This window comes from Gobio gobio, assembly GCF_949357685.1.
Source record: "Gobio gobio genome assembly, chromosome: 4".
NCBI lineage: Eukaryota > Metazoa > Chordata > Actinopteri > Cypriniformes > Gobionidae > Gobio > Gobio gobio.
In genome coordinates, this window is record NC_137100.1 from 46,612,623 (window position 1) to 46,626,540 (window position 13,918).

At 39.7% G+C, this 13,918-nt stretch overlaps 2 protein-coding genes across 2 annotated transcripts in view; one reads left to right on the forward strand and one right to left on the reverse strand.

Annotated features, from left to right (window-relative positions):
- Positions 1-556: 556 nt before the first annotated feature.
- On the reverse strand, positions 557-1,617 carry LOC307125120 (alpha-(1,3)-fucosyltransferase 7; the record flags this gene model as incomplete). The annotated part of the gene is made up of 1 exon (XM_079814753.1): positions 557-1,617. The coding sequence occupies one exon, from the start codon at positions 1,615-1,617 to the stop codon at positions 559-561; it is 1,059 nt and encodes a 352-aa protein (XP_079670879.1). The 3' UTR covers positions 557-558.
- A 6,183-nt stretch (positions 1,618-7,800) lies between these two features.
- Positions 7,801-13,918, forward strand: part of abca2 (ATP-binding cassette, sub-family A (ABC1), member 2) — a 93,941-nt gene continuing 87,823 nt past the window's right edge. The window contains exon 1 of the mRNA XM_079813841.1: positions 7,801-7,993. Within this exon, the coding sequence (XP_079669967.1) occupies positions 7,928-7,993 (66 nt within the window). The 5' untranslated portion in view covers positions 7,801-7,927. The remainder of the gene's footprint in view (positions 7,994-13,918) is intronic.

Sequence of the window (13,918 nt, forward strand, 5' to 3'; positions counted from 1 at the left end):
GTAATCGCCCCCTAAACCCTCAATCACTATTCCCTATGTTAGTCCACTAATACAATTCACTCGAAGGAGTGAATGAAAACAGTTGAGTGAATTCAGACAGCCATGCAATATGGGTTAGAATGAGTGCACTCGATAATGTTCACTATGGTTTCGGACACCCCTAGGCCTACAAATGGCTGCCCCCTCAAATAATGTCCTATCAAAGGGTATAGGGGGGCGATTTCAGATTCAGCCCATGACAACAAACATTGTTTTGGCTGTACAGCAGCTCTAGAAAAAAGTTATTGTCCAGCTAAAGTAATTTTTAGATTGATTAATTTCCATTGTAAAAAAAAAATTATTAGTTATTTACTTTAGGGCCACTTATATAGAAAACTGTTAATGCGTTCTGGCCGTTTATTTGCATGGCAACAGTGTTTGGTGTCTTGAGAACGCAAACTTTGAAATAGGATTATAAATATAATTTTTTATTATTATTAGAGATTTATTTAATATTCCTTCAAACACTTAGCCTACATATTATTGTGTCACAGAAACATAACAAAATATGCCAGAAGGTTAGCTGTTGACCCAGCTGTACAGGTCATTGTACACTTTTTTACGCTTAGAGAGCTGGTCATAATGCATGCAAATATTACAGAGTCTCTCTCTCCAGTCTGTGTGCATTCTAACATCATAGTAATGGTGCCATCTAAAATAAGATTCATAACGCTCTCTATCAGCGGCTACTTGACTTAAGAAAGTAGCCAGCGCCTTAATGCTGCTGAAGTCATTTACATGGATGAATGATTCCGGTGGAATTGATAGTTCATAAACGTTCCTGGGTGGGCCGAGCACCACCGGCACGCTCCCTGCCTGAAGGGAGTTCCGCCACAGCTTCTCCGAGATATAGTCTGTAGATATTGAGTTTTCAAAGGCAAGGTAGAAGTAGCATCGAGATATCGTGGAAAGCAGCTTTTTGTTCGAGAGTGGCCTCTTGGACCACTGACCGTATACTTCTATCAGATTTGCTGGAATGTGATTCTTCAGCTGCTGGAAAATTAGAGAGCGACTCTGGTTGTCTTTGTATTTGCTGACCACCCAGCAAACTAGGCAGTCGCTCTTTTTCGGAATGATGTATGTGACATTAGTCCTTTTAGAAACAAGTTCTCCGTATGGCATGAAGATATCAGCGTCACGGCGGTAACTCATTGTCCAGTTGAACACGCCGTTGTAGTTGCTAAGGTTGTGGGTGTTTGTGGGAGGTTCCAACGATAACCAAAGCCACTTCTGCATTGGTGGACGTGTAAGGTGGAGAGGAATTTTGGAGTGACCAGTCCAGAGATCATAATAGTGGAAGACTACAACATCTGCTTGAGCGAAAATGGATCGGTTATCCTCCAGAAAGCATCTAGGGATTTGATATTCATCCATACAGATGCCTCTGTCCAATCTGTAGTGAACTCCGAAAGGCCAGTGCCACAGGAGGATGGTGATGTTATGCTCGAGAATTGTTGGTCCGCTGGTCTCAATCTGACTCAAAAGTGCCATGTATTTACTCCAGGATAAAAAAAGGTAAAGCAGTACACAGCCAAACAGACAATAGAGGGCATGGTTATGCTGTTTTAATAATCGCATGGCACAAATACTGTGAAGACAAAGAAGTGAGGTGGTTAGATATCAGACAGCATAAAATCTATATTGTCTCTTCCATTTGAAAGTAGTGACTACCCTGTGATGTGATGGTGTGTACATGTAGGAACACTTAATCATCACTTCGGGTTTGTTTTCAGAAAAACTGCACAAATATGAAAGCAAGTTGGAATCATATGCCATTTTAATAGCAAAATAATGTATTTATTTTTCTAAAATGTTCTAAAATGTCATTAAACTTTTCTAAAATATACTAAAATAAAGGTCAATAATTTAATTATAAAAAAGGGACAATTAAATAGCGTACTTGCCTTGGGTTGAGAGTCCTGGAGCAACATGAAATTGAAGTAAGCAGTGTGTTTGTTTGAAAGCAGAGTGCCACTGCTTTGTAGGCGAATGACACATATAGAGAAAGTGTGTATCCGTTCTTGCCCCGCCTGTTGGCAGGCGAATTTTGGACACATGAAATCAACTGTGGTGCAAAGATTCACCCTGCACATGTGTAAAAGCCACACCTGTTTTGGCACAGAGCAGGCAAGATTGTCTGTGATATTACACAAAACTACACACATACAGCACTGTACATGTGGTTCAGATAATATTTTACAGGAAATACTGAGTTGATTTTAATATAAGGGGTTTAAGGAAACATTTATACATCTAAAATGAACATGGATTGAGCTGTTCCATCTGAAATGCTTTAGTCTGCCCCTTTGAAAGACAAATCACATTTCATGTGCACAGGTCATCTTGATTAACTACATTTAAAAACAAAATCTAACAACAAATTCAAAGATATTTTAGATATATCTGCCCTTGTTTGTAAATAAATAATGTATAATAATATAATTAATATAATATAAAATAATATACACAAAATATGGCCCAGTATATTGTGTTATTGTGTTAATATGAATTTGCTGAACTTTATGTGTTTTACCCGTATTTCAGTGCATTTGACAGACAATGTACTACTACTGGTATAATTTTCCTTCAGTAGGCTACATTATTCATTTTTCTACAGATTTATTTTCTGACAGTGTAATATTATAGACTGTATACTTTCCATTCAGATTTTAAAGAGTGGATGTCAATTTAGCAAGAGTTTAGGGGTTTTCAAGCACTGAGCTTTTATGATTTATTGTGATTTTTTTGGTGAGTTGGCCATTTAAATGATTTGTGCCTTTGGTGTCATATAGGGAAAAAACTTGGGTGGGTGAAAAGATTTTGAAGTTGCACCTTTTTTCTTTTCCTGTTGTGGGCTTGTGCTGAAGAGAGAGAAAACCACAACCGGCTCTCTAACCTGCACTGGACATGTAGTGCTGTGTACAGGAACTCATACTGACGATTTGTCATGAAAAATATCTTAAATTAAATTAATTCACTGTCTGAAGGGTAAACACAACTGTTAATAAACATCATTATTCTGAGTATTTTGATTTGTCACATTATTGTTCTTAAATAGCCCATGGTACATTATAAGCTATACTTCTAGACACTAGAGGGAGGTGTTGACCAAAAATTTTGGATGAAAGCACGGCTCCGTGTAGGCCAGGGGTCCCCAAACTTGGTCCTGGAGGGCCACTATTCTGCAGCTGACTTGTTGCCTCGCTGCCTTATCAGGTAATGACTTGTAAGGCAGTGTTTGTCCATGAAGGCACCTCACGGATTTCGGACGGACTTCTAAGGCAGTGTAACAGTTTAATGATCTACAGCAAAATATTTACTACAGTAGTAATTTCTAGCTATAAAGGACATCAGAAGTGGAAAATGTTGGTCAAAAACGTACATTTACACAGAAAATGACCAACAAACACAACTTACGGACGCCAACTTTTTTGTTTTTTTGTAGCTCAGCTGTCACAGAATGGAATGCACAGGATTGTGGGATATCAAAGGCAGCAAAGGATAATGCTGGCTTCAAAACTCGATCAGATGAAGGTATCTCAGGAGACAGGAAGTGAAGCCAACATTAGATTCGGATGTGCCTTGATGCCTTCACTGTAAAAAAATGTCAGGTCTCCAATTGAAAATGTTCTAGTGACTGATCACATCTAAATCTTTCAGTTGGCCAGATTTAATTTCTGTGAATTAAATTGCATCAATTCACAGAAATTCAATGTGTGACCAGATGTGACCAGTCACTAGAAAAATTTTAATTGGAGAGGCCAGAAATGTTTTACTGTGTTCAGGGCCGGATTAACAATTTCCTGTGCCCTGGGCAACAAGACTCAATGGCCCTCCCTGCCCCTGCCCCAAAGCAACAATCGCAAAGTCGCCATCAACAAGAGCAAATAGCCTATACTTCTATACTAACAAATCAGGCTTCTGCAATGCTCAGTGGAGATGTGTGTAATAGCCTCAGCATAAAGTGCATTCAAGAGACAGAACACTAATGATGCACTAATGTTTAACATAACTTTTTACAATGAATCTTTCACAGAACTTGGTGGCTGCTACAATAGTAATTATTAAATGTTTCAATATAGCCAATCAATTATATTTTGACTGCAACAGTGAAATAAAGCAGACGCTAGGGAAGCCTTAACTTAAAACCAGAGATTTGTTATTTAAAAAATGCTACAATGTGAAATTGTGGCTATTTTTGGAATATGTTTCATAATGTCGACTAATTTCAATTCCTTTTCTCTTTTAAATTTTCTTTTAGCGCTCCTTCTTAAATTTCAGACAGTGTTGACTGATTGGGTCGACGATTTCAAGACCAAAAGCTCACTAAAACCCACCCAATTCAAGAAAAAAACGCCCAAAATTTGAACTGCCAAAATAATGTGATATAATTTTATTGCCATGTTGTCAATCAAGGCTGATTAGCACCATTTTATCTCCTTAAAACAAAATAATGATGTCAAAATAAAATAAAAATAAAAAACATTTCCCAGGAAAATGGATCCAAACAGGGCATTCAAAAACAGTCATGCATGACTAAAATGTCCAAGTGGAAACCACGAAAATCACGAAATTAACCGATGATTTTAACCAATGGAAAAACACATGCATCATTTTCAAATGTCAACAGTGAGAATAAACTAATTTAAGTGCAAAAAGTAACTAATATAATCGGAAAAAAACAATGTAATTAGCAGGCATTATGCACACTTTAATGCACACACCACAGCCAAAATGTGTCATTCACTGATATTGTACAATAGTCCTACAACAAAACATTAACAACAAGAATGGGTTTCTTGTGTTGTGCTTTAATTTCAGATATAACTACAGTAACGTTGTCTTTCGTTAAGTACATATAATAGAACACAACGCAGAACAGTCAAAATGGATTAATCGTTGATTCAAACCTCTTTCAGGAGCTATTGGGACGAGTAGGCCTACAGCGCAGTCTAGACGCTTTAAAAGGTGCAGATGTCCTGACTCCTGATCAGGCCAGTGTGCTCACGATGATGCTCAGGAGTCATATATTCGATTTCAATTCAATCATTCAACCGTGCTCTTGGAGTTAGTTATATATAAAGAGTCTTTCAGTCACAGGTGTAATCCACGTTTTGAGAGTTGGTTCACTCTCCCACCACTCATTACTGTAAATAACTTACTGTACATTAATGCCACTTTGGCATAGCGATCATTTGATATCCAGCTACAGTTTCGCGCTGAAAACCTGTCTCATGACTCATGAATGAGCGCGAGTCGCGACTCCCTGCTGATCGCTGATTGGCTGAAAGTGCGTGCTCGTCGGCGACGTCAACACCAACGCCAGCTGACTCTACGCTGAAAGCTGGGCCGGTATGTGTCATGAGCTGGTCATGATGTACACTTGAGTTTGTTATTAACCAATTAGACTATAAAATGTAGATGTTTGAAAACCACCAAACTGACCCCAAACCAGCCCAAATGTCCATCCGCCCAAACCCGTTTTTAACCGCACAATCAAATTCAAAACCGCCCAATCTGTCAACACTGGTTTCAGAGCGTCAAGGCACGTGATTCGACCTGACAGCTCGTCCATGCTCGCTGCGTAACAGCGCAAGAAGCTACAGACACTGTTTTTGACGTGATGTATCATAATATTTTGATCGAACGGGTTGCAAAAATCTGCATATAATTAGGAAAGTGAGGATTGCGTTTATAACGTGATCTAACATAATATTTGACAGTGCCCAGGGCCCCTTAGATGTCCTGTGCCCCTGGGCAAGTGACCAGTTGACCAGTTAATCCGGCCCTGACTGTGTTCCTACCTTGAAATGTGTCCTCTGAAGGCAGCATTTCCAGGTTTCAGACGCTAATGTAAGCTGGTTCAGGTGTGCCTAATTGGAGTTGGAGCTAAACTCTGCAGGACAGTGGTCCTCCAGGACCCCTGGTGTAGGCTTTCGAATATCTTTCAGTACTTTGATGTCAGTACTTTTCCTGTGAAAGAACGTGACTGCGTAGCACCCGCTTCAAGTCGAACACACCTTTGGTTTTGACTCTAACCAAGTTCACACATACTCCATTTGCAGTGTGTATTGTAGCCATTGTTGTGTTGGGAACCAATGGGGGCGGCAAACCCTTTAGACCAGTGTTTCCCAACCCTGTTCCTGGCAGAGCCGTCTGAAGGGCTGTGCCAAGTCCGACCGCACAGGGCCTCGCGCCAAAGTAAAGTGACAGACTTAATGATGTAAAGCCTATAGTTCATGTTTTTGTCCTTCGAAAGACTAATAGTTAAAAGATATAGCTAAAAGTAGACTATGTATATCGTGATGCTGTATTTTTCTGCTTGTTTAAAATGTATTATGCAGTAATTTACCATAATGCTCTGAGCGTGTGCCCGTGATTCATGCGATTCATGCGCCCCCGGGCCTCGCACATCAAGTTCGCACAGGGCCTCACACCCCCCTTGCAACGGGCCTGCCTGAAGGCACACCAACACACATTTTCAAACTCTTCAACTCTTCAAAACTCCTTTCAAACTCTCAAATCAAACACCTGATACTAATCAGCTCGTTTAAAGAGACTTCAAGACCTGAAATTAATGGGTCAGGTAAGGGAGACATCCAAAATGTGTACTGTTGGTGTGCCTCCAGGAACAGGGTTCCTTTAGACTCCAAGTAGTGCTCGCTGCAGAGCATCTGGAGCTCAAGGGTGGAGATTAACCTGTTTAATGGGTGGAGAGATAGGGTTATGGGTAGGGGTAGGGTTAGGGCAGGGGTGGGCACTTCCTAATGGCTCTGCAGTGAGTCTCTTAGGCACACCCTTGCTAAAATGTAGTGTTAGTATTATGCGCTCATTGGCGCCCCCTCCAGCTGATGGCCCCCCAGGCCCAGGTGACCTGCTAATAGTCTTTGATCGCAGAAAAGACAGGGATTGAGTGACTTTCTCTGGCTGATTTAGGTTTCGGAACAGAATAGCCTACCAATCTTTCTATTTCTGACATATAAAGATAAGGCATCCATAATAAGAGTAGTATGCAATGTTCGGAGTCAGAATATTGACTTTAACGTGAACGAATCTTTCAAAGGATTCATTACTTCTGGTAATATTATAATCCCCCAGTTAATGGTCTCCCACAGAGTTGCCCCTACAGAACATCTGGCCTTTATGCGCGTCTAATGGTTGTTACTAGGAAGATTTGTCATGTTTTTTCTTTACAAATCGTGATGCCAACTGGTTAGTCGTGCTATTTGTTTCCAACAGCCTACTGTAGAAACCAGTGCCATGCTGCAGAGGGTGCTATTCGCTTTGTTCACTCTCAAAACTATTTTCAAGGGTAACTCGCTTTAATAACATACAGTACGCTGATCAAAGATCACAGACTTCATGCAATCCACGACAGCCTCACAAATGTGATCTCGGATAAGTCTGTCCATCCAGGAGGGATTTACCTCAGTCCCAGAAGTAAAGCTAAAGATGAGGAGATTAAAATGTTGTCACATCGATGGAGTTTCTATAAATAGCCCAGCGTCGCAGAATGATGAGGATTCGGCAGCGCATCCGAAATCCAGCTGAGGCAGCCGCTAGATTACAATAAAAATCGCTTCTGATCTACTTGACACATCGGTCGCGCGCTCAATGGGCTCAAGTTACTATAGCAATAAGAAACGTTCGTTCGCTACGTTTGGCTGAAGCTGACAGGGGTATCCGCCCACTGCTTAATGAGATGCGAATATCAGTATCTGCTGCTACCAAAAGAGCAGTTTGTTCATAAACCCAGCCCTGTTATTTCAGGATGTTTGGCTTTGTCACGCGCCGGGGAGGACAACATGCAAATAACGCGGAATCTCAAAACAACAACACTGTGATGAATAGATCATAATTTGCGACTTCATTCTCCAACTCATCGAAAATGGGATTTCTTCACCAGCTACACCTTCTCCTGTGGAAGAACGTGACTTTAAAACGGAGGGGACCGGTAAGAATGCCTTTGTTTACACGTATCGCGTGTTTTTTGTTATTGTTGTTTTTTCTTCATTTTATTTTATTTTATTTAGGCCATGATGGGTTTTTTTTTTTTTTTGAACATAGTGGTGCACGAGCAGTCGGGTGTCAGTGCTTATTGAGGTATTGCAAAACATACAGTCTACAGGCAAATAATATGTTACTCAAGCTTTAATGTTACATCTTCATCACGATCTAGCCTAACGTTAAATCTTTAACAGTTTTCTCATCCGCTGAAATGTGGGCGGAACTACTTAGCTTAAAGGAAGTTGTGTTGACACTAGTCGATCACCTACCTACGAACAGGTTGTTTAGGAAACTAACAGGTTGCCTACAACGCCTTATTTGTTCGACTTTGACCACACATCTCAGGCAAGTTGAGGTGCAACCTCTTAGCAGGGTGATATATTATTACCGGCTGCTGCTGATGTTGAGAAAATAACCATTTTATCCCTGATGTGTATCAGAGTGTACTGAATCAGAAGAGGTTCAACCCCTCCTAACGTTCACCTAAATATGCAAAATGTATGCGTTATGACTGGCCTTTAACTACCAGGAAACACGATCCTGCTGCTTCAAGGACTGAAGTAGGCTACTGAGGCGTTTACCATCCACTTGACCCTGAATGAGAATATTAGTTATCAGTAATTGCTAGTTATCAGTATGCATTTTTGTAAATTTTCCTTTATATATCCTCGTGGGAGGGATAAATGCAATGTTGCAACAGCAAAAAAACGAATCTGTGCCCAGTTTCAAGAGAAAACCTTAATGTAAAAACTGAAATATAATGGGTATTATTACTAAGAGCAATCTTTGCAACTGGCTTTAGAGCAAAAATAAATTTTCAATGATTTGTTCACTCTAATTAGTATGCTGCTAATATAATTTGTATTGGGAAAATGTTATTTAATTAAAATGCAAAATAGATGCTTTTTCATTTGTGTTCGCAGATTTTTGGACCTCACTGTGCATACGATGTACAGTGCACAGAAAAACATACACTGTGCCTAAGTATCCATATACAAAATGAACAACATATGCATTCAGATGTTACATTTGAATATTGAATATTAGCATTAAGTGCTGTCTTAGAGATACCTCGGGATAACTTGGATAGATAAATTAGAGTTTCTGGGAGTGAAAAAACACGCAAAATATTTATATAAAGGTCATGCCATTTTTTATTATATGAGTAAATGTAGCAGCATTTTAAGAGTGCTTTTAACTTTATCATTATCTTTATCATAGCAATGATATCATATCATTTCTGCAACTGTGTAACCAAATCTGGTATTGAACAGAAGTGGGCTCTCAAGAGCCTTTCCCTAACACTCAATTAGGAAAAAAAGCAACACTACTTGGAGTTTTGAGCATCGTGTCTATCTTTATGAGCCTCACTGCTCCATTGTTATTTTTAGAAGCAGTAGCATTTTACAATAGCTTACGTTTGCAGCAGACGTCAGGCTCCCTAGAGGTAAGGATCACCCCAGTAAGAATAGTAACAGTTACGTCACTGGGTTGGTTTGATCACATAGGTCCACTTCAGGGGGAGTTTGAAGGCTTTGTAGATTGATGGGACCCTGGGAAGTGGCTAGTCAGCGAAAGGTTCAGCCTGCTCTGTTCTGTGGATGCTAAATGAATCAGGTCCAGTGAGTTCAGCTCTCTACTGGCTGCCTGCCTTTATTGGTTACTGCTGTCAGCTCTTTGTCAAGAGTGTTTGTGGTTTAATGGTGGTGGAGTGCAGGTGTGTTCAGCAGATGTTTGTCAAAGACTGTGCACCGGATGTGTTTTTTATGATTTAGACTTGAGGTAATGATTTCCTCTCCAATCTGTGTTGATTACAAAATGCAGTTGATGGGGATGCAGTTGGTGGCTACAAGTTTTTATGTAGGCCAATTATCTTGATGTTTGTAGTCTAAGACTGATATGTTATGTTGATTTGGTGATGAGGATGCATTTATGTTCCATAAAATCCCTCACAGTTTGTATTGTTTGTCTTAGCTGTCTGGGTCCCATTGACGTTTCTCTATTAGCTAATCACAATAGTGGAACAAGCATAAAAGGGGCTCCAGACTAAAATAAATACCAGGGACCACTGGCTCCTAAAAGTAGGACTTAATGGCCAAATTACAGAATCACTCAAATTAGATAAAGTAGAACGCGTGCTGTGCATTGACTTGGTAATTTTTTTTTTGTTGCAGTGAATTAAATCTAAATTGGAATTTTTCTTTTTATCATTATTGTCAAATTTACACTGTAAAGGTGGCATAGCAGCGTTTCTGGAGTGCCATTTAGGTGTCTTTACATGGACTGTTTTATGCTGCTAAGAGGTGGCATAAATATATTTACACACAATTACAACTGTATACTGTAATGGGTTTAGGTGGGTCCGAGTCTTTTATGCGGCATTGCATCTTTACACTGAATTTTGAGCAGGCACAGAACTGCCTTAACTCGACTGTGTAAAGATGCCTTTGGTTTGATTTTCTAATTGTGTTTAAAATGGCTTTCCAGTTTGATGATGTCACAGTGATGTACTTGTGCTATATAAAAAAATTATAGTTATGTACTTTTTAATTAGAAAACCATTATTATAAATTATTTTCAGAATGTGTAACTTTAGCAATATAGTGTCTTATGAACACCCAATCAGAAATGAACACATCACAGTAAAGACTCGGTTAATTTCAATTTAATCATAATCAAAAAATAACTTGCAGTTCATTTAATGAGCCAGGTATTAGATTTTTGAGAGAGACTTATTCATTAAAAATAATCAGATCATAAGAGCCATTTGTTCATAAACTATTGTTATTATTTGTTGCGCAATACCAATAAGATTTTAAATTGCTGTTACAAATTTTTTTTTGCCACATTTTAGTCACAGTCTGGAGCCCTGATTAAACCCTCTCACCCACTAGACTAGGTGACTCTTGCTGTTTTTTAAAGGTCCCCTTCTTCACGATTCCATTGTTCAAACTTTAGTTAGTGTGTAATGTTGCTGTTAGAGCATAAATAATACCTGTAAAATTATAAAGCTCAAAGTTCAATGCCAAGCGAGATATTTTATTAAACAGAAGTTCCCTTTCAAAGCCTACAGCGAACGGCTGGCTTGGACTACATCCTGGTACTTCCTTCTTTAATTACGTCAGTAGAGCAGTAGAACAGACTAACCTCCGCCCACAAAGAAACGCGAAAAAGGGGGCGCGGTCTTGTTGCTGTCCCACGTGGAGAAGCAGACGGTCGCGTGGAGAAAAGGAACTGTTGCGTTGAGTGTGTTTATCGCCATGTCATCGAGACGCTGTTATTTTCATCCAGGAGTCAAATCACCTTTGTTTGGCTTTCCCAGGGACGCTGTAGAGATTATTGAACGCATACATCTCTCCGTTAAGAGGCGTGACCTTTCCAACGTGCGCTAAGCTGCTGTCAAATTACAACACAGGAACCGCTTTCACGTGCGCTAAGCTGTGGTCGAATCACAGCACAGGAACCACTTGCACAATCAGAACTCGTTACGTGTTTCTGAAGGAGGGACTTTATAGAACAAGGAAATCACCAGCCGTTTTTAGGATGGTGAGAACAGCGGTATACAGATAAGTAAATAGTGTGAAAAATACTGTGTTTTTTTACACGCGAAACATGAACACATGTTATATTGCACACTGTAAACACAATCAAAGCTTCAAAAAAACACGAAGAACGGGACCTTTAACAAAGCGATATCTCCACCTCCTACCCCATCGTTAAAAAAATCTAATTTCATAGAGTCTGTGTTCTGGATTGTGTTACAGTTCCTACTTGAAGGTTAGATGAATATTAACCCAAAATTGGTCTTTTAATGCATCGGCTGCCTTTACCTTATGTCAAGTGCAACACAGTCTGACCTACTTACAAGCTTCAATCCCTGAACAATTGGTTGAGGCAGGGATGGGCAAAACTGTCTGCGTATCTATGGAGACAGAGATAGAAAGAGAGACAGATAGATGGATAAAGCAAGAACGAGTCAAGACACAGACAGCAGTCTGATAACTGGACAGTCATCAAGAGAGAGCGAGTTGTCTGAATTATACATGCAGACTGTACGTTAATGGAATCACAGGATGTGTTCTGTGAGCTGGTTTTATGCTGTGATCTCACTAATAGAAATGCAGATACTCTACCATTTCATCATTAAAAATGTGGTTTGTGTATGTGGAGATGAGGGTATTGCACATTTCTTTCCATTAACTTTCTGTCAGTGTTGTGAGAAATAAGAGAGTACGTCAGTGGGCTTTGATACTAGTTTGGCAGAAATTTAATCTGAGTTTGGCAAACTGCAGGGCTCCATTTTTGTGATGAAAATTAAGTGGGAAGATCTATGAGAAATATTAAGTGTTCAAAGACTGTTGATTCAGCAAGCATTAAAGTTATACTGCAGTAGAGAGCCCCTTTTGAGTGTAAGCCTGCGTCAGTGCAAAACGAATCATATACACCGATCAGGCATAACCTGTAATAACAGGTGAAGTGAATAACACTGATTGTCTCTTCATCACGGCACCTGTTATTGGGTGGGATATATTAGGCAGCAAGTGAACATTTTGTCCTCAAAGTTGATGTGTTAGAAGCAGGAAAAATGGGCAAGTATAAGGATTTGAGCGAATTTGACAAGGCCCTGGCTAGACGACTGGGTCAGAGCATCTCCAAAACTGCAGCTCATTGATGCAGGTGGGGAGCGAAGGCTGGCCTGCGTGGTCCGATGAAACACACGAGCTACAGTAGCTCAAATTGCTCAAGAAGTTCATGCTGGTTCTGATAGAAAGGTGTCAGAATACAGAATGCATCGCAGCTTGTTGCGTATGGGGCTTTTACATCACGTGGATGGCCGGGTGCGTGTGCGTGTGCGTCCTTACCTGGGGAACACATGGAACCAGGATGCACTATGGGAAGAAGGCAAGCCGGCAGAGGTAGTGTAATGCTTTGGGCAATGTTCTGCTGGGAAACCTTGGGGTCCTGCCATCCATGTGGATGTTACTTTGACACGTACCACCTACCTAAGCATTGTTGCAGACCATGGACACACTTTCATGGAAACGATATTCCCTGGTAGCTGTTGCCTCTTTCAGCTGGATAATGCATCCTGCCACAAAGCAAAAATGGTTCAGGAATGGTTTGAGGAGCACAACAATGAGTTTGAGGTGTTGACTTAGCCTTCAAATTCCTGCTATAACAAGAATATTATACAAAAACATATACTTTCTTTCCCATCTGTTAAATTGTGATTGGTTTTCTTCTGTCCTGTGTTTACAGAAACACACAGCTCCTGTACATTGCAAAGGCACTGTCACGTTATATATCATTTTTATACACATCAACCGAAATCAAGAGAACCAAAAAATGTATGCAAGACCAACGCCAACAACCAGTTGATAGTTTGCGGGCACTGGTATGTGCAAATCTAGTTAGTATTTATGCATGCGCAGTAGAGCCCGACCGATAAAGGATTTTTAAGGCCGATACCGATACAAATATTTGGTCACTTAAAAATCCGATATTCCGATATATCAGCCGATATATATTAAAAATAAATAAATAAAATAACAGAAACGCGTAAAAAACACTTAAACAGATTTCCCTTATACATTAGTTATAAGTAGTTATTCATGATCCCTCAGCCTCTCTAAAATAACATGATAATGCAGTTTAAAAATAAACTTGTTTTATTGTCACAACAGAACAGAGGAACATAAAAATATATTAAAGTTCTGATAAATAAAATGTATAAAAATACAAACTTAAGATATGAAACTTAAAGTCGTTTGGACGAAAACACAATAACAAAAACAAAAAATCTAAGTTACCAGTATTAATAGATGTGGTAAGCTTTATAAATATAACTTTGAGCAAGACTGGAAAAAAAATA